Here is a 20930-nt window from a genome sequence, read left to right as displayed (position 1 = left end):
CAGAGCTAAATGATGCTGGCACTATATCACTACTTCGGTTTTTTCCCTAAAGTGACTGGATTAACTCTTGCGTGTCTGGAGCTTTTTATCCTGACACCTGCCAAAATAAACTAGATCTAACTAATCTCTTTTTAGAAAAAGTCAAAACTTTTTGCTTGCCAAACGTCTCTAACTTTATACGTAAGTTCCATGTATCCAATTATCCTGGCATTAACAACTCCTCACTTCTAACAGCAAGGAGAAGAAGGAAGATCATTACAAACATGATAGAAGGGTCATAAATAATGTGTTAGCACAATAATGAGTGGCAGAGAAATAAAAAAAAAAAAAAAAGGTGAAATAAGGTTCCTGTTTGAGGGTTCACCTGGCTATTCAGCAGGCTCAGCTCTCTGTGGCTGAGGGGATACCACACTCTGCCCCTGCCAATCTAAGCAGGGACCAAGTCCAAAAAGAACTCTGTGCCTGCTACTGCAGCCCGAGAAAAGAGGTGTCCTTGACAAGAAGACGCAGCAGAAATTTCCTCTGAAGACGATTCAGAAAGCAGGGAAATCTTCCCAGCGAGTCAAGCTGTAGCAAAAGAGATAAGAAAAGCTGCTTGCACACTACCGATATGACTGCACCTTAACAGCTCCAGTTTGATTAGGAACTCTTTGAGCAGAGCAGCTTGACACAATTCTAGTCTCCAGGAACTTATATATGGCAGGTGTAGGAACTGTTTCAGTAGTCAGGAGCTTCCATATTAGTAATGGAATTCAGTATATCATCTAGAAATTGGCAAGAGTTTTACACTGGCAGATACCACCACTGCTATTTATGAACTTCAATATCCCTCATTTGAAAAGATAACCCAAAGATGCACTAAAATCTGATTCTTTAGATAGCAGTTCAGATTCAGGAGCATGGTGTTAGAAAGCCCCATAGGCCAAATACCTACAGTATTTCTGTGGGTTTGTACTTCAGATAAGGAACCTGTTAACAGTTAATAAACATTGCCTGTCTGGTTCACATCACAAGCTATCAGAGTACAGTCTTAGCTCCCAATGAAAAGCACAAACGATGCATTACCTCTGCCTCTTTGTAGAAGGCAGACTACTACAAAATACATGCAAGTTTAAACATATCCAGTACTTTTTCAGGGCAAGTAAAGTCAGAAAGACAAAAACAATCATTCAGCTTAGACATTACTAATGTAATTTTACATGGATATATTAACCTAATAGGTGAAATATGCAACTCCATGTTGCATGTTAGTATCAAAGAATAAACCTTGCATATCCTTGACAATGTTCCTTCCCTCACCCCTTTTGACTGCCTTTAACTGCTTATCTCTGAAACCCAGCAAGCGCTCAGATATTTGTAACAGCACTTCCCCATTAGCCAGATGGGTATATCAGTCAGTGTCTCAATGTTATCTCATATGACTTCGTTCCCTGCCTTTCTCCATATGATCTCAGCTACAAACCTGCCTGGTATTTCAAATTGCCATACTGGGGCACATTTGCATCCCAATTATATTTAAAGTGAGGCTTAAATCCCACTGGAAGTTGCAGTTACGTGATCCATGAAGCATGGACAGGACATAAAGCAAAGTAATTTGGAGTGATCTTTGCATTGTCAGGTACAATTCTCATGGAAATCACCCCTCCCTGACTTTCCCTTAGTATGAAGAGCTCCTCTTTCCTCTATTAAAGAGTGACAGACAGCCTTTGCTTAGAGAGAGTATTAAAAATTGCCTTAATAGATGGGCAACCTTCCTTAAAAGCCAGAGAATTTTATCCTTTTTATCAGACTTTATTCCTTGTCTATATCCTTTTGTTAAAAATTTATTAAAAAATAAAAAAGGCTCAAATCTTAGTTTCCATCATACCTGCCCATGCAACTCAGTTGCTTCCCAGACCAGTATATCTGAAATGCTGGTTTTGATGAGAACCTTAACACTACAGCCAAATAAACTGCATAGAGGAAAGTGAGATGAAAGGTATTCCTTTCTTATCTCTCCCCAATGTATTTACTTTTCTGAATACTACACTTATTAATTCATCGCATATTAATAAAAGTAAACAACAATAACTAACAATGCCTTTCAGTTATTAATCTCCCTTCAAGGCAATGAAGGCCTTAACAAATGCAAGGAAAATATAATTTCCATTTTGTATACAAGAGGAAAAATGAAGCTCAGAGAACATAAATGATTTACAGAATCAGCGGCAGAAGCAGCAATGCCACCAGATTGCTGCACCATATAAAATGTTAGGGGAAACAATACTGTCAGTAGACTAACAACATATGAGAAGTGAAACTATGCATTTCTGTCTGATTATTGTACTGTCGTTCATCTCTAGAGCAGAGCATTGCTTTAAGAAGTGCCTTTTTGGATTAAAATTGCAAATGGTTTTAAATCACTCAAGGGCAGAAAATTGTTCTATTTGTCAGATTTCACATTAACAACTGTATGGCATTTCCTTGCTCTACTTAACTTGAATTTCATATGCTGCCACTATTAAACAATTCTCCACGCAGATATCTGAACAAATTGCTAATGCAAACAAAGCTCTTGTGGCTCCACCCAGGGCTGCACAAACATACATCTGATCACCTTGCCTTCATCTTTTTATTGCAGTTCTTTTGTCTGTAAAAGGATATTACATTTAGGCCGCCACAATTTAACCTTTTTAGGCTCTAACTGGAAGCTTAAGCTAACTTAACAGTCATGAAAATCTTACTGTAGTTTCTCAAGTATTTAAGCCAGATCCTAAGTCTTTTCCAATAGAAACTCTAATATGCAAAATTAAAAACACATAATCTCCATTCTGCAAACATGATTCAAAAGGTTTTGCTACCTACCTGTGGAAATATAGAGGTATAATTGTATCACTCTAATTAAATATTGATGAAAATCCATAGAGGAAGACTCCCTTGCTAGGAGCACACATGCACAAACACACTAGTCCATATAATTACATCACTGTATTCCCCTGCATAAATAAAAACTATACAAATTATCAAAAAACCAAAAACCATAGAGATGGACAAAAGCTGTGTTATTGCTTCAGCTACACCAAACCACACTTCCAAGTCTGCAGAGAGGTGCAGGAAAAAACACTAAGAATAATTTTTTGGCAGTTGCCTGAAACAGTCTCCCTATTATCACAAGAATGAAAAACTCCATCCACTTTGTGAAAAAGACAGAAATGTCTCTTCAGGAACACAACCATACTGTACAGAGCTTTGAGTGATTTGAATGGAAAGTTGCTACCTCCACGAGTTACTGGTTGTTATTATTGCATCATTGCAGACAACAATTTGAAAAAGCAACCTGATTTCTGAATGTAAAGAATTCACTTGTTGCTATTAGTTTTGACAAAACCACTAAAAAACCCTCAGCAGCTGCAAAATTCTGTTGTGAATGCAGTGTTCCCAGAAGGCTGATTTGACAAGCATCTATTGACAGATTTCTACAACTCCTATGAAAGGGGCATTTGAAAATAATTTCATCCAACTGCAAGGAGAAAGTGTTTTACTGGCTGACAACAGGATTCTGGACACAGATTTCACTTGTTCACCACAGACACTGAAATATGTTCCCCAGTTATGCTGAAACTGAGAGATGTCAACTGCCTCCTTCAAGACAAAGTCCCACCTATTCCCCAAATACAGAGTTCATAGACTACCTGAGCTTGTAGCACAACTCTACACCCACTCAATGCCTTCCAGTCTAGACCAGCTGAAATCCAGCCAGGCAAAAATCAGCTGTGCACATATACACTGCAGTTCATTATGAGAAGGAAGATGAGCAAGCAAGCTGTGCAGGAGGGATGATGTAGCTGTACAGAGCCTGTTTCTAAACAGGCTAATAGTTTTGCTCCCTGCAGCTACAACACATTTCAAAGCAGACCTCAAGCAGAGGAGGAATTTTTAAGGTAAGTCCAGATCACCATGCTTCCCTCCTGCCCCAAAGGACTTCATCATTTTGTTGTCATAATTTCTTTTTTTAAAACCTTACATTAGTGCATTCAGTACAGGGAAGCAGTTCAGAAAGTAGCAGTATTCTGCAAATCAAGTACACCCCTTCACATTTTTTTTAAAGGGACACAAACAGTTGCTACTAATACTAAGAAAACCCCCACATTTTCAATTAGCAACGAAACTGGTGAACGCACCACATTGTTCTGAACAGAGAAAACTTTCATGTACATGGAGACGCATTACTTAAGTTTAATTACATTCAGTGTGGTAGAAACAATTCTTCTGCCTCGGTTGCCTTAAAAATCATGTCTTCTATCTCTCACAAGAGAACCTGAACCATCAGGCTACTCATTTTTTTTTGAAACATGGATAACAGCATTATTTCCACTGCTGGTACCATGCTACAGTGCATAAATACACATTTCATGGAAGGGATTAGAGAGGCAAGAGATCTAGCCTTATTTTTCTATATAAGAACTTTCTACAATTTGAGACCATTCCCTCTAGAAGGATAACTGTCTCTGGAGACTCTGCAGGTTAGTGGTGAAGCTAACGTCAGGGTATGAATCAAAGGCAGCAGATCTAAGGTTGGCACTTCTGAGTGGTTTTATGTACGCTCTTCTCCTTCTACCAATAAAAACTTACAGAGCATTTGACAATGTTTCGCACTAGACCAAACAGCCCAAAATCCATGCACCTTTGTAGGCTATAGGAGATACAGGTTGGACCTCTGCAGCAAAGGGAACGGAGAATAAATTTCCCACACTACTGGTACTTTCAACACAAGCATGCCGCCAATATTCTGCCCTGCCTATGGTGTCCTCCTCCTACATGCAATGGAGTATTTTATGTTGATTCTTTCTCAAATAGGTTTTCCCATTTAGAAAACAAGACCAAAACCTTTTAAACATTTCAGTATCTAACTGCTTCTGATTTCTTTGGTTCAGCACCAAAACCCCGAAGTCAGTTACTCACAGAGCACCAGTGACAACAAAGCGGCACGTCGTATCAGGAATGCCGTCACTTGTTAGGCACTAACTTGATCTGATAGTCAAGATGGTCTTGAAAAGCAAACAATCTGTTACAGTGTGGATTCCCAGCCATGGCCATGCATTCAGCAAGCTAAGCAAGGGCATCCTAGCAAAGGTCAAACTTGCGCCAGCTTTATCTTCTGTCCTGGCAAGGATGCCAACAGAGACCATATCTGCAGATAAATTGAACAAGCAGATGTATAAAGTTAGGCCAAAGCTTACCCCTATTCTTAAACTCCTCAATGGGCCAAGGGCAAATTATGGGAGTTTGGATCTAAGCTCTACAGCTGAGGTGTTGACCTCAGATTTATGCCTCTGATTCAGATAATGGCTAGTGCAGGTGAGCTGGTTTGCAGACCTCTCAACCAACCAGCACGAGAAGAAAAACGCATTATTTTCTATCCATGCCCAAACTGGGGACAGGGTAGACTTGAGTTGGTGAAAGACCTAACACTGGCCAGATGAGGAAGGCAGGACAAAGGGTGGTAGCCTGGTCACATTGGACTGATAGCAGGTTAATTCTGGCTGAAGGCAATATAACTGGCTACCTATAGATGTGAGAGGGTGTGGTCTTCTGTCCCTGTTTTCCCTCAAAATAACAAAAAATTTCTAATTTACCCCACCTTAAATGCAATGTGCTCCCATGCAATGTTTCTACTTGCCTTTTTCTTCTCATCAAACCTACGGTATGGGGGATATGCAAGGAGAAAGACAGAAGCACATTAAAGCCACAAAGCTCCATCTTCATAAATTATTCTCAGAAAGAACTGAAGCACTTTTTCTACTAGTTAACAGCACAAAGCTGATAATCCCAAAGATAGGAATAAACAGGATGCTTCTGCAAAATAATTTCAGGGAAAGGGTAGTAAACAGATGGAAAAATATACCAGAATAGATATAACTAGAAAAAAATATTTGCTCCAAAGAAGGAGGTAAGAGAATGAGATCAAAAGAGATTTTTTAATATGGGTAAGATGAAAGTCATTGATGAGAGACTGGCCAGCTGGCTAGTGCTGTCTCTAAGCAAGTTTCATCTTATCACCACACTACAATTTATTCTATTCCTGAGTTTTCAAAGACTCCTACATATTGTTACAAGTTATTATTTTGACATTTTTAATTTCTTTTTCACTGATATATGCTTGGGAGAAGTATTAACTTCCTTTCCCCCACACGCTCCTTACACTGAGTTCTCTTCCATTTTCTCACAGGTTTCACATTGCTGCTGCTGCTACTTTTCCCCTTTCATGTTCTCCATTCCTACCAGCAGTGATTTATGCACATTCACCAAAACCCAGAAAACACATAAGGGTATTTGGGTTCTGTCACTAAAAAATCTGTTCAAGCATGTAACATGTTATACCATACCCACACAGAAGATTCATTACACATGCTGTCCAAAAATGTCCACCACCTAAATCAACCATATCTTCTAGATTCAGGCAGCCTTTTCTTCTCAAATAATTGTCTCCCAAACAAGAATTCTGTGTTCTCAATCCTCCTTCTTGTTAGACCCTTCCTCACACCTATAATTTCTTCCTCTCATTTGCTCCTTCCTTTACATCTTTCTCCCTGGACAACTCCGTCCCACTGCCCCCTCTTCCCACACCATTTTTATACCCCACTTAAGAGTGGGGTCCTACCAATGCTGCCTAAAAGGAGCCCGTTGCGGGGCAGCAGGCATCAGACATGCTGCCAGATCTGTGCTTCCTGCCTCCCAGCGGCACAGCAGGGCGAAGACAGGCTCTTCTAACACAGGTGGCATCAGGCAGGGGTGACCAGATTCAAGCTCTTCCCAAGTTTCCTTTCTTTCCCAAAAAGAAGCCAGGCAGAACTTGGAAGAAATAACTCCAAGACCAAGACATACACATGTACACATAACAGCCATCAGCCACACAGCTGTGTTGGCAGAGGTGAGACAAGGAGAAGCAATACAGCAGCAGTGCAGCTGTGGTTGCAGAAATAGGGCAAGGGGAAGGGATACGGTAGCCAGCGAAATGATCTCTTGAGAGTAAAATAGCAGCAGCCCAAAAAGCATCCTCATCCGTTCACCTGTGTTCTTATGAAACTCATTACCTTAATTACAGGAGCATGATTAAGGCTAAGGATACATTTCAGCATACCTCCAAACAGACCTGCTACTTCAAATAATCAGCAAATCAATTTCCTAAAGGATCTGCTAATAGTGTTTATATAATACTGAGGGAAGAACAACTCTCAAGCACACAGAGTCAAAATGATCTCAGTGGAGCCTTCATTATGCTTGCTTATGAATGCCCATTCTGTGAATGTGCAAGGCAGTTTATACTTAGATGGTGACACAAGGTGAACTATTTAGCCAGAACTCATAATGCGATAAAATAACAAGGCAACAGAAGATTGACTAAACAATCAAACACCTGAAACAATGACTCACAGCACGAAGATGGCTGGCATTTAAATGCATTCAAAAATCAAATGTCATTCTACTCAAAAAAATGGTGCTTGTATCAACAATGCCTGGCACTTGCACAGTATCTGTTATCAGATAATTACAAGGACTGTAACTTAATAATTGTCACAATTTTACTGTAGATCTCCTTAATTTTTTTAAACTTCAGTTCCTCCAGTGATGTGCTTAGCTTAGAATTCCAGCTGTATTAAAAAAAAACACCAAACAAAAACCAATCCCTGATAGTTAGAATATGGCATGACCTGCAAAAGCATAGAAATACTAAAGGTCACAAAACTAACCCAAAAGTAAGGTTCTTCATGACCTATTGCATTGGTGAGGAGTTGCAAGCAGTGTGCTATGGGACAACTCAATTTCTTCATCTCCTTTATATTCTGCTTCATGTGCTCACATTATCAAAACTGGAGCTGCAAGTTTAGCACTCCTGCAGTATCTTGCTGAGAAAACCTACTTCGACTGTAAATGTTTTCTGACTCTTCAGTGCCTTCTAACATAACTTTTCACAAGGACATTCCTAAAATAAACCCTTTCTTTATATAGTAATATTTTTTCAATGGTAAGTGGAGAAAAATATAAAGACACTTGTCCTGCCTTCACAAGGTGCATTGATGTTCCTCTGAATTTTCCTGGGCACACTATGAAACACTAAGCAAGAGGAAGATGCTGTGTCCCAACAGAAAAGTTTTGTACTTAAACTGGGGTGACAGGATAGACAGACTACAAGGTGAAAAACTGGCTATACCATCAGACTGAAAGGGTAGCAGTCACTGGTTTGAAGTCTGACTGATGGCCAGTTAGGAGTTCCTCAGGTATCAATACCAGAGCACGTCTTGTTTGACATTTTCATCAATTACTTGGAAGATGAGATATGTGGGGCAAGTTTACAGATGACACTACACTGGGGAGATCAGCTGACATACTGTAGGGCACAACTGCCATTAAGAGCCGCCCTGACAAGCTGGTGGAATCAGCCAGCAAGAGCTTCATGATGGTCAAGCAAGACAAGGACAAAGTGCTGCACCTGGGACAGACTATAGTCACATACAACACTATGGTATCCTCCTGGACAAGATGTCCAGCATACAGCTGGATAAACACATAATGCAGTGGGTGAGCAATTGGCTGATGGGTTGGGCTCAAGGGGTCATAGTAAATAGAGTTACATCAGGCTGGCAGCCATTCACCAGCTGGGTTCCACAGGGATCTATCTTGGGTACTCTTTAATCTCTTCATAAATTAGGTGATGCAGGACTTGAAAGAATACTAAGTAAGTCTGTTGACGACACAAAACTGGGAGGAGCTGTTGACACTCTCAAGGGCAGAGAGGCCCTGCAGAGAGATCTGGAGAGCTGGGAAATCACCAGCCATAAGAAGTTTAACAAGGGCAAGTCACAGATTTTGCACCTGGGGCACAGCAACCCTGGGTGTACATACAGACTGGGGAACAAGAGGCAGGAGAGCAGCTCTACAGAGAGGGACCTGCGGTTTCTGGTCAACGGCAAGTTGAACATGAGCCAACAGTGTGCTCTGACAGCCAAGAGGGCCAACTGTGTCCTGGGGTACATCAAGCAGTGCATTGCAGCTGGTTGAGGGTGGTGACTGTACTGCTCTACTCTGCACTGGTGCAGCCTCACCTCAAGCACTGTGTGCAGTTTTGGGTGCCACAGTACATTAAAGATACAAAGCTACTAGAGAGCGTCCAGACGAGGGCCACAAAGTTGGTGAAGGGTTTAGAGGGGAAGCCATATGAGGAGCACTAATGTCACTTGGTTTATTCAGCCTGGAGAAGAGAATGAGGGGAGACCTCATTGCGGTCTACAGCTTCCCCATAAGGGGAGGAGGAGGGACAGGGGCTGATCTCTTTGGTGACTCACAGGAATGGCAGGAGGATGTGCCAGGGGAGGTTTAGGTTGGATATAAGGAAAAGGTTCTTCACCTAGAGGGTGGTGGAGCACTGGAACAGGCTCCCCAGGGAGGTGGTCATGGTGCCAAGCCTGGTGATATTTAAGAAACCCTTGGACAATGCCCTCAGAGACATGGTGTGATTTGGGGTTGTCCTGTGTAGGGACAGGAGTTGGGCTTGATGATACTTGTGGGTCCCTTCCAAGTCAGGACATTCTATGATTCCATGATTACAGCCTGGGAGCAACCCAGCAGAAAAGGACCTGGCCCTGGCCATTCTGGTGCACAAAAGAAGTTTGGAGCACATGACACACAAGGAAAGACTGAGGGAAGTGTGTTTAGCTAGGGCAGGATCTGATCACTGTTCAGTTTCCTGGGGTGGGTTAGACAGAAGTCAACACAAAGCTCTTCTCAGTGGCATGCACCAAGAGGACAAGAGACAAAAGTCAGAAGTTGCACCCAGAGAAATTTCAGCTGTGTGAAAGAAATATTCACAGTGGGAGTTGTCAAGTACTGGAACAGGTTCCTGAAGAGGCTGTGGACTCTCCACCCATGGAATAATTCACAAGTCAACTGGACAAGGCCCTGAGCAGCCTGGCCTAACTCTGAAATTAGGCCGACCTTGAAGAGGAGATTTGACTAGATGATTTCCTAGGTCCCTTCCAATCTATATTATTCTATGAACCTTTCATTACTTCTTTTAACAGGAACTGGGTATTTCTGAAGGTGCAATTATTACCAAGGAACACAGGAACCTATGTTTATTCTGTCAATAAAATTGCATCTTGCTCTCTGCGCAGCACTGTGGTCACAAATTGAAATATTTTGATGGGAATTTCCAACAGTGAAACACCTGAACAAGTTGATCTAGTAAATCAAGCAGTATTTGACATTCTTCTGCACCTCATGAGGGGACTCTGTCCTGTGACTTTAAGCGACTATTCCTTTGCAGAGTGGAAATAACAACAATTCTTAGCTGTTTCACAGCTTTTTTTCCACAAAAAGTGGAAGTGTTTTCCAAACCACCAACCTCCAGAAGAATAAGTCTCTCAGTATCCCCAGCTTATTACTTAAGTGAGACCTAGTTTCACTGCCTGGTAGAGTCACCTCCATCTGTCAGTAGCAACACTGGTTATAAATCAACTGATTGTTAGAGGCACTGAGGAAGAAGAACAGGGCGAAGAGAGGTCTAGTCTCTGTAAGGAGAAGAATCTTATTCTCTGCTGAGCTTCTTCCTCTTTCTGAAAAATATTTTGATAAAAGGATATTTATGTTGGGGTGGGGGGAATCAACTAAACCAGGGATCTGAGGGTTGAATTCAATGTTTTACGTGTGATTTAATGTAGTATGTGGTGGCTAAATAAGCAAATATATGTAATGAGAGCTACAACCTCATGCCTCAGACTCAATCTAAGAGTTGTACTCAGGGTCTAATAAAGTATGACAGCTGTATTGCCTTGCTTATTAACAAGCATAGCAGTTTAAAAAAAAAAAAGGCACTAGAAATACATTATTTACCAATTTGGATATAAAATCCTGTTAGTAAGTAGATTTTCCAACTAATCTTAAGACCAAAAAAAATCACATACGTGACAACCAAATAACATTTATAGTTCTCTGCATATTTTTGTGGGAGGCTCAAGACTCGACAGAATAATTTGTTTTACACAGATAATGGAGTCACTGTGACTTGTGAAGCATCTGGAATTACAGCCAGTGGCAACCACTCACAATTTAAAACCCTTCTCCAAATAAATCTCATCATGACAGTTCAAGCATACACAGAGATCCAGTTTAATCTTTCCACAGTATTTAAGTCCGTGGTAGAGCCCAAAGACTTCTATGATTTTTTAATTATCATTTAAGCATGACAAGGTAACTAAACTGTAATATACTTATTTTGCAATATACGAAATAGAGTTTGCTCCACAGCTTGTGCTGCCTGGCCTAATATCTGTCTGTCAGCATTAATGTGACAAACTTCTGAAAGAAAAGTTGTAAGAGAACTGTCAAGCTATGTTATAGCCAGACCAATCTGGTTGTGCTCTGCCTTTAAAAAGAGTGGAAATATCAGACTCATTCCTTAAACTGTCATGACTATGAAACCTTCAGGGACAATGTGCTTAGCCACTTAGAGAAGAAAAAAAATCTTCAAGAAATATGTATAACATACAGCAACAGTGTTTGTGTTCCTGTTCATCAAACCTTAATCTGATTTTATTTTTAATCACATAATTATCTAATATTCTCAGACAGCTGAATTAATGACTCATTAAAGGACAACACTGAACTTCAGCATCTGAAAGAAAATTCAAGCTCAACCACAAGCCTGTAAGGAAATTATTTTCTTCTCAAGACGGGCTCCAAAGCATTGTAAAGAAGTTAAACCGAGATGACTGGCAGCCTTTACTGAAGAGAAGCACTGGCTCAAGTGAGCTTATGGATCTCTTTACTGGTTTCAGGTAAGACTGCTATCCTCCAAACCAAAGTTACAGAAACAGTAAGACATTGATACACAGAGAACATTGATAAACTAGGACCTAGTATGTGACTGAAGTGCTTTGCTCAACTGAATTTGCTATCAACCCAAGCTTTAAATTATTCTTGTGTACTTTTTAATTTACCTTTAAAATCAAGGTTGTACAGTTTATCAAAAATTAGGCCAGGAATTTTATAAGGAAGACCAAGTGAGTCAGATACCAAATACTCACCAAATTCCACACACATAACTATTGGAGAGCTTTTGAATTTTTTACCTAAGCTACCACAACTTGAGTACTAATAAAATATGGTCCACATCACCAGGACAATACAGTGACAAATAACAGAAGTGGCAACATCTTGTCTGTACATAGCAACTTCTGTCAGAAAGCAAAGGCATTTTAGGGATATATGGGTTAAAATGACATGCAATACTTGGAGTTCAGTTCTATTATCCACACTTAGTAAATGAGAAAACAAAGCAAAGATAATTCAAGCTGTCTGCTAAACATAATACACAAAGCCAAGAGCAGAAACAGCACTGAATATAGATTCCAAGGGCTTCTCTTCCTGATGTTTGCAAAGAAGGATGCTTTAATTTAAAAGTCAATCTTAGCCCATATTACTCTGTTCAATCACTGCCTCCCACTGTTTTTCAGTATACCTGTGAACTTTTAACTGTTAAGTCAAGCCAAAGTCACATTAAGGTAGTTTATCAGGATAAATACTATCCTCATGCTTCAAAAGAAAATTAAGCGCGGGGGGTGGGGGGGTGGGGGGGGCGGAAGGGGAGAGAAGAACATGTAAAACAAGAATATTTCCATGCTCTGCTGTTTATCCTTCTTATGCTTGGTTCAGGTAACTGTCACCAATTTCAGTGCACACAACTTTTTTCATGCCAGAGAGCATGGCCAACTTCAGTCAGCTTCAGACATAATTCAGTGGAGCTCCACTAGAAATGAATGTGTTATGCCAAATCATATTGGTAGTTCAAACAGACTTGACATAGATCAGTTAAACATTAACAGGAAGCTAAATCTTAGTTCGGGATAGTTTAGGAATGGAATAAAAATTATTAGTAAAAAACTGTTCATAAAGATGAACAAGAGCTGAGGACAGCAAAACGAAGTGCCTATGATGTTTAGTAAGAAGGCCATATACTCTGTTGTTCAGTTTACAACACGATCAGATGAGGATGTAAAATTATCTAGTTAGTAGATTAAATTCTGCTGTTAGTTGTATCACACAATCCCCCCAAAACACTCTCAGCTGCATTATTCCAGATGAGAAGACACCTTGGCCAAAATACATTTAAACGATACCTCAGGTCATAAAGCAAACAGGACACTATTGTCATTGCATTTCTGCAACAAGTCACATGCAGTATATACTCAAGTCAATTGTACTGAGGTATCTCTATGTATTATGACACACACACACACCCACCCCCCAAGATATTCACTCACCAAAGTTTGCTCAACATTTTAATGCTCACTAACTTCATTTGAAGACAGTCTCATTTAGCTGATTTACATTCGGCTAATATGACTTCAAATATAACCAACTTTACCAAACTGTATAGTTAAGAGAATTCAAACTCAGGGAAAGGTTTTGGGCCTCAGATGGAAAAGCTCTCCTGAATTTTGAAAGGACTGTTTCATAGTGTTACATAAAGTTTACTCTGAACACCAAGACTTGTTTGAAACAGCTTATGTAATTCTATAATGGGAATGTAAGTTTTTATTAAATTCCAGAGGCTGGTTAGAAGAAAGCAAGCAGAAAGCGCACCATCCTCTACTAAATCCTCTAGTACAGTGGCATGAAAACATCCACTTCTACATGAGGCTTCCAATATTGTGTCATTACAGATAGAGGTACTGTGGTCATTGAACAACCTAAATGGTTAAAACATTCCCATAACAAAGACTGGTATTGGTACTGTGTTATACATAGAGAATTTAATTTTTCAGCCCTTTTCTTCCATTTTATATGTTGGAGTGAAATTCCAGCAATAATATATTATGATAAGTCTTGTGCATAAACAAATGTTTATGATAGTATCTAATTTGGTTTTGGGGGATTTTTTTTTTTGTCATGACAGACACCACTGGCTCCCTATATGAGAATATCGCTCAGAGGTATGAAAAAAATTTACGACATATTCCAGATGTCTGAAGCATTCTGTATTTTATTTACAATTTCATTACAATACTCTGACCAGCTTCACTCTATCTGCCCCCAAAGAGTACAGAGCACAGGAATGTATAAGACCCTTTAACTTCTTCGAGGAAAGGCATCAGAAAAGCAGTTTCCAAAAATAAAAATCCTCATTTTACCCTCTTCTTTTGTTTTGGTTTCATAGTTTTTACTGAACCTTTTACACCAATATTAATGGAAATTACAATTCATCTCAATTCATCTGACTTCCCAGCAGGAAGAAAATGAGATTTTATTTGATCCACTGTTAATTCATTCCAGATAACTGCCCAAACCTCTTCGAGCTCCAGGTTAAACAATATGAAGTCCGAACGCTACAGTTTTTTCCTGTCCTTTAAAATAATTTACAAAATATTAATTCTTGTTTAGTCTTAGAACTTCAGAAACCTTTCACAGTGATGTGACGCTTAGATTAATCAACAACTTATTCTTACCAACAAAAATATGTGGGTTTTAAAAAAAAAAACCACAAACACACTTAAAAAGCATTTTAACAGGAAAATATAATTATTAGAATTCCCCACAGCCCTTATGAGAGCCTATTTAAAATATACCTACTGTCCCTTATAAGTATATTACAGTGAAAAAGAACAGGTCACAGAGAAGGAGTAGGAGTTTTGTTTTTTGGAAAGATTTTCGCAATGAGATGGTTAAGGTAAAAGAAACTCCTATGACTCAATACATAAGCTACACAACAGACTACATTTTAGAAGAAATATGAAACCAGATCATAACAGTTCTTGTAGAACGGATAATAAAAATCCTTGCATTTTACGTATGTGGGTAAAAGATATGCTTAAAAGTTTATTCAGGCAGGGTGTTAGATATGTTACTCTATGACCTTCACAAACCATGTATTTTAACTAAATTATTATCTACTTAAAAGAAAAGATGGTATCAATTCTTGCTCTATTACAAGAGAACAGCACTTCCAGCTATTTTCAATTTCAATCCCTCAAAAATGTTTCAACAGATATAAGAAGGATGCACCATAAACATAAACCTATTGACAAAAGGTTTCCTTTCTTAGTTGCCTCTTATGGACCTCTACAAATAATGCGTTGCTCTCCATGAGTTTACAGACTGAAAGTTGAAAATGGTTCCCCAAGAGTATATTTGCAGTACCTACAATGATTTACGGAAGAATAATTTGCCCCATTTGTTAGAAGTACCGAATGTCTTCAGACAACAACAGCTTCAGTCCAGGAAAAAGATGACTGGTGAAACATGATAACAGACTTCAAATATATTTTAAAAATCATTAAAATTGTGACAGTAGTGAAGGAAATAACTGTTTCATTTGTTGCAAGAGATTCAGGGGAGAATAGACTTTTAACTCTAAACCCTTTGAAGAAGCTGTAGAATTCTGTTTTGGGGACAAGGAAGGAAGAAAACATGAGTAACGATTTAAATTTTACTACTCCTTTTTTCAGAGAACAGGAGTGCAGTAGTTGACTGCTAGAGACCCTTTTCAGCCTTGCAGTACTTGACGTCACTACAGTATTTGGCATTACCATCACATTTTTGTGGTTTCATTAGTAAGAAAAAAATTGTAACTGCACCATGAAGAGTTCAAAATAACTCGATTTCAAATAATTCTCACAACAGAGTTATCTGTTTCATACTTCTTACACGCTTACAAGTAAGCTAGCAGCTTTACTCTCATTTCAGTAAAAATAAATTCTGTATTTCCCTTGCTTGTTAGTCAAAGGAGAGGGGTTTTTTTTATTTTACTCCATCAGGTATCTGTAGAGGCATTCATGAGACGTGCTCTACTTTTCAACTTATCCTGTTCCATCCGAACGTTTACAGCACGGAGTCATTTGCGTAGCGCACACATAGCGCAAACAACCCCACGTAACCGTTTCAAAGAACTGCAAATTAAGCATAAGGATAATTTCACCACTGCGGAAATAAGCACCTTCTCAGTCGCAGGCTTACGCCCGCCACAGCCACCCAGTGCACAACAAGGAACAAGTCCACCATTTCCGAGTGAAATTCATGACGGTGGACTCAAATGTCCAGCTCGTGCATTACAAGGACGAGGAAGTTCCACGTTCAAATTCGAGAGTTAGGAAAAGTTATTCACGTAGTAATTACCGAAGGGAAACAACCCCACCGCTTCATCAGGTATGGGGGGGGGGGGGGGGGGGGGGGGGGGGTGCGGGGTTCTCCCTCACAACGCTCTATTCTCGGGCAACAGAAAACTGCTGTTCTCACCTCGAAGATCCCAGGGGGTAGCACGGTCAGTGCCGGAGCCATGAGCGCCTCCCCGGACTCGGCCAAAGCCGCCCGCGCCGGGCGGTCTCCACACGCACAAGGCTAGGGCAGCGTTCAGGCTGCCAGCGCTCCACAGAGGCGCGAACGCTCAGGTATGTTATTACAAGCTACCACAGAAGCACTGTCTAATGACAGTGACTGTCTAATGAATGTCTTAGGCCTGTAAAAACTTAATAAATAAAATAACCGAGGCAGAGGTTTCGCGGCTCTGTCTGTCCTGGCACAGCCGCCGGTGCGGGGCGGGCAGGCGGGGGAACCGCGGGAAGCCGGCGGCAAGAGCTTCGCCTCGGCTGCCCGCCTCAGCCAGCCCTGCCGCCCCGCTCGCCTCACGGCACGACCCCCACCCGCCTCCCCCCGGGGCTGGAGCCGGTTTTAGCGGGCCCGGCGGGCGGCGGATGGGCAGGGGTACTCACATGCCAGATGGCGAAGAAGATGAGGGCGGCGCAGAGGACCAGCGACAGCATGTAGCAAAAGGCGGCGAAGGTGAAGGCCATGGCGGGGAGAGCCCCCCGCGACCCCTGGGTGGTCCTGGCGGACGTCCGGGAGAGCGGCGACCCCCGGAATCCCAGCGGGGAGAGCGGCGAAGTGACCGGGCGCCCTCACGGCGGAGGGGAGCGTCAGAGAGAGCCGGGACGGCCAGGGAGCGCAGCCGGGCGGGCGGCCGCCGCGCCTCTCACAACGGCTCCCTTCGCTCCACCGAGCCCGTCCCAACCCCCGCAGCGCCGGCAGAGCGCGGGGCTCCCGGCCCGGCCCCTCCACCTCCGCCGCCGCTCTCCCCTCCCCGCTGAGGCGCGGCGGTGGGCGGCCCCCGCCGCCAGGGCGCCCCCGAGGGGCGGGTCTCCTCAGCGGGGGGCTCCTGCCGCCGCTCGGGCAGCGCAGTCCGTCGGTTCAGGCCAAATCCTGGAAAGATAATGACGTGCCCAAACTTGAAGTGCTCTTTATTTTATTATTATAATATTTTCTTTTAGGATCGGGTAAATGTGGTAGGAGGAGGGCTGAGAGGTGCCCCAACGTCCAGGCGTCTCGGCCGCTGCGGTGCCAGGGCATCAGCTGGCCTGGGGAGGCCAGCGCGGGAGCCGCCGTCCTCTGATGGAGCCAGAGGGGACAGAAACCGAGCCTCGGAGCTAATTAACTGAAATGGAGTAGCTCAGCAAAGGAGGATCAGTCCGTCCTTGCTGGAGCGTGTCTAAAGAAGGGAAACGAAGCTGGTGAAGGGTCTGGAGAGCAGGTCTTATGAGGAGCGGCTGAGGGAACTGGGGTTGTTTAGCCTGGAGAAAAGGAGGCTGAGGGGAGACCTTTTCGCTGTCTACAACTGCCTGAAAGGAGGTTGTAGCAAGGTGAGTGTTGGTCTCATCTCCCAAGTAACAAGCAGTAAGACAAGAGGAAATGGTCTTAGGTTGCACCAGGAGAGGTTTAGATTAGATAATAGGAAGAGTTTCTTCACCAAAAGGATTGTCAAGCATTAGAACAGGCTGCCCAGGGACGTGGTTGAGTCACCATCCCTGGAGGTATTTAAAAGACATGTAGATGTGGTGCTCAGGGACATGGTTTAGGGGTGGGCTTGGCAGTGCTAGGTTAAGGGTTGGACTTGATGATCTGTTGTGGTTTTAGCTGGGATAGAGTTAATTTTCTTCACTGTAGCTGGCATAGTGCTGTGCTTTGGACTTAGTATGAAAGCAATGTTGATAACACACCAATGTTTTAGTTGTTGCTGGGTAGTGCTTACACTAGTGAAGGACTTTTCCAGCCTCCCGTGCTCTGCCAGGTGCACAAGAAGCCGGGAGGGGAGGGGGCACAGCTGAGAGAGCAGATTCAAACTGGCCAAAGGGATATTCCAGATCATGTAACGTCATGCCCCGTATGTTAACTGGGAGGAGCTGGCAGCAATCACAGCTCGGGGACCGGCAGCGTCAGTTGGCAGGTGGTGAGCGGTTGTATCGTTTGTGTTTCTGGTTTTGTTTTCCCTTTTCCTTTTTATTATCATTATTGTTATTATTATCCTAATCATTATTATAATTATTATTTTAATTGTTAAACTGTTCTTATATCAACCCAAAAGACTTTTTTTGTGCCTTTGCTCTTCCAATTCTCTCCCCCATCCCACAGGGGTGGGGGGAGTGAGCAAGTGGCTCATGGTGTTTAGTTTCTGACTGGGGCTGAACCACGACAGTCCTTTTTGGCACCCAACGTGGGGCACAAAGGGTTTGAGATAATAACAGTTGCTGGTCACAGCATAGATTCATCTGTTCTCAATATTGGTTTGTCCAATCTACACCATGCTGATTTTTAAGTACACGTTAAAAATTGCTGTTGGTTTTTGTAGTCTGCTGTGCTCTGCAGTGATTAGAAATGTTTTGCCTAGGAGATTTGTTATTAAAACACTGGCCTTGAGCGTTATCGGTTATTTGGGTCTTGCATGGAAGTCATTACTGTACTTCGGGTACCACCTCATGGAGACAATTAGCAATTATACCTCCTCCTCTGAGAGGTTTTTTATGGAGGAAATACAGAATGGCATCTTAGCTACCATCTTCTATAATGCTTCCTCCTTCATTACAACAACTTTGGAGTACCTTGAACATCCTTGGGTAGTTAAGACACATCTGTTGATATTGCTTTGGCAGAAGGTTTCAGTTCTGTCTAAGGTTAATAAGCAATTTAAGAATATCATCCAGAGATCTGCCCCAAGGCTCAATAGCTATGGGTGGCAGGGTATGTGGGATAGTATGGGCAAATGCCTAAGATGGTGGGTACCCCAGTGTTGTGGCACTTAACCCCTGAACAAGCGCAGAATCCTGAAAAATTAGTAGAGTATTTGGAGGAAGTATATTGTCACCCTGGCAATCCCAGAAAGATACAAACAAATTACTGCAACGTGCTGGGGCCTGGCCCATGCCTATCGAGCCCTGTTTAACACTATTCAGTACCCCCAAGGGGAAGAGAAGGCCTCTGGATCTAAAAAGACAGGGACAAGGAAAGCAACAAACACTGCGGCCACTCAAACCCCCGCGACAGACACTGCAGCTACTCCAACCCTGGTGACAAGCGTTGCAGCTGATTCAGAGGATCAACCTGTGCCAGTATCAGTTGCCCCTATACACAAGAAGAAGTCCTGGAAGAGAAAGTCAACTCATTTAGAAAGAGATGATGAAGAAGCAGGGCCATCACAAGGAGAGAAGGAGGAAGAGGGAGAACTCGTACACGAAATGGAAACTACCCGATCCGTGTCCTTGAGTGAGCTGCGGAATATGCGAAAACATTTCGGCCGTCATTCAGGTGAGCACATTGTCACCTGGCTGTTCCAATGCTGGGATAACAGGGCCAGCAGTCTGGAATTAGAGGGGAAGGAAGCCAAACAACTGGGATCCCTTTCTAGGGAAGGGGGTATTGACAAAGCAATTGGAAAAGGGACACAAGCCCTCAGCCTCTGGAGGAGACTCCTGTCTGGTGTGAGAGAAGGGTATCGCTTCAAGGAAGATATTGTATGTCGCCTGAGAAAATTGATGACTATGGAGAAAGGTATCCAGTACCTGAGGGAACTAGCTGTGCTTGAGGTGATTTATAGTAACCTGGATGATCAACAGTCATCCAAAGATCCAGATGAAGCCCAGTGCACATGACCCATATGATGGAAGTTTGTACAGAGTGCACCATCCTTGTATGCAAACTTATTGGCAGTGATGTCCTGGGAAGATGATGAGGCACCAACGGTGGCGGAGGTTATTGATAGACTCAGGGATTACAAAGCAAATCTCTCTTTCTCCCTTGTCTCGGCTGTGGAGAACCTGTCCTAGGAGTTCCAGCAATTCAAAAAAGATAGGTCCTACTCCCCATCTGTATGAACCAGTATCTCAGCCATTAGGAGTAAGCGCCCCTTTGCTCAAGGGAGAGCATACACATGATGGGGCATCCTAAGGTTTTACCTGCATGACCACAGAGAGGACATGAAGAAGTGGGATGGAAAACCTACCTCGACCCTAGAGGCACGGGTATGTGAGCTGCAAGGAAAAACAGTCTCTCGGGGAGTTCCTCCAGGAAAGCTGCTGCCCCAGTTTCCAGTAAGCAATTCCCCAGACAGAGGAGTAGAAGTGCTGGTTTTATTTCTGATCTTAACAGAGACACTTGTGATTCATACTTACAAGAAGTGAGTGATGAATACTATGATCAAGAATAGAGGGGCCCTGCCTCCAGCCAGGTGGAGGAAAGGGATAAACAGGCTTACTGGACTGTGTGGATCCAATGGCCTGGCACATCTGACCGACAGGAGTATAAAGCTTTAGCGGACACCAGCACACAGTGCACTTTAATTCCATCAAACTATATAGGGGCAGACCCATCAATATTGCTGGAGTGACAGGGGGATCCCAAGACTAACTGTATTGGAGGCCGAAGTGAGCCTAACCAGGAATGAGTGGCAAAACACCCCATCATGACTGGCCCAGAGGCTCTGTGCATCTTTGGCATAGACTATCTCAGGAGAGGGTATTTCAAGGACCCAAAAAGGGTACAGGTGGGATTTTGGTGTATCTGCCTTGGAGACAGAGGAAATTAAACAGCTGTCTACCTTGCCCGGACTCTCGAAGGACCCTTCTGTTGTGGGG

At 42.5% G+C, this 20930-nt stretch overlaps 1 protein-coding gene across 1 annotated transcript in view; it reads right to left on the bottom strand.

The window, feature by feature from the left end:
* Positions 1–17088, bottom strand: part of CNIH3 (cornichon family AMPA receptor auxiliary protein 3) — a 53939-nt gene extending 36851 nt beyond the window's left edge. Inside the window, exon 1 of the mRNA XM_064446345.1 lies at positions 16743–17088. Coding sequence (XP_064302415.1) covers positions 16743–16823 — 81 coding nt within the window. The 5' untranslated portion in view covers positions 16824–17088. The remainder of the gene's footprint in view (positions 1–16742) is intronic.
* Positions 17089–20930: the final 3842 nt, after the last annotated feature.

This window comes from Phalacrocorax carbo, chromosome 3 (genome assembly GCF_963921805.1).
Source record: "Phalacrocorax carbo chromosome 3, bPhaCar2.1, whole genome shotgun sequence".
Taxonomy (NCBI): domain Eukaryota; kingdom Metazoa; phylum Chordata; class Aves; order Suliformes; family Phalacrocoracidae; genus Phalacrocorax; species Phalacrocorax carbo.
The sequence above is the reverse complement of the archived record's forward strand: the minus strand, read 5'-3'. Positions and strand labels throughout refer to the sequence as shown.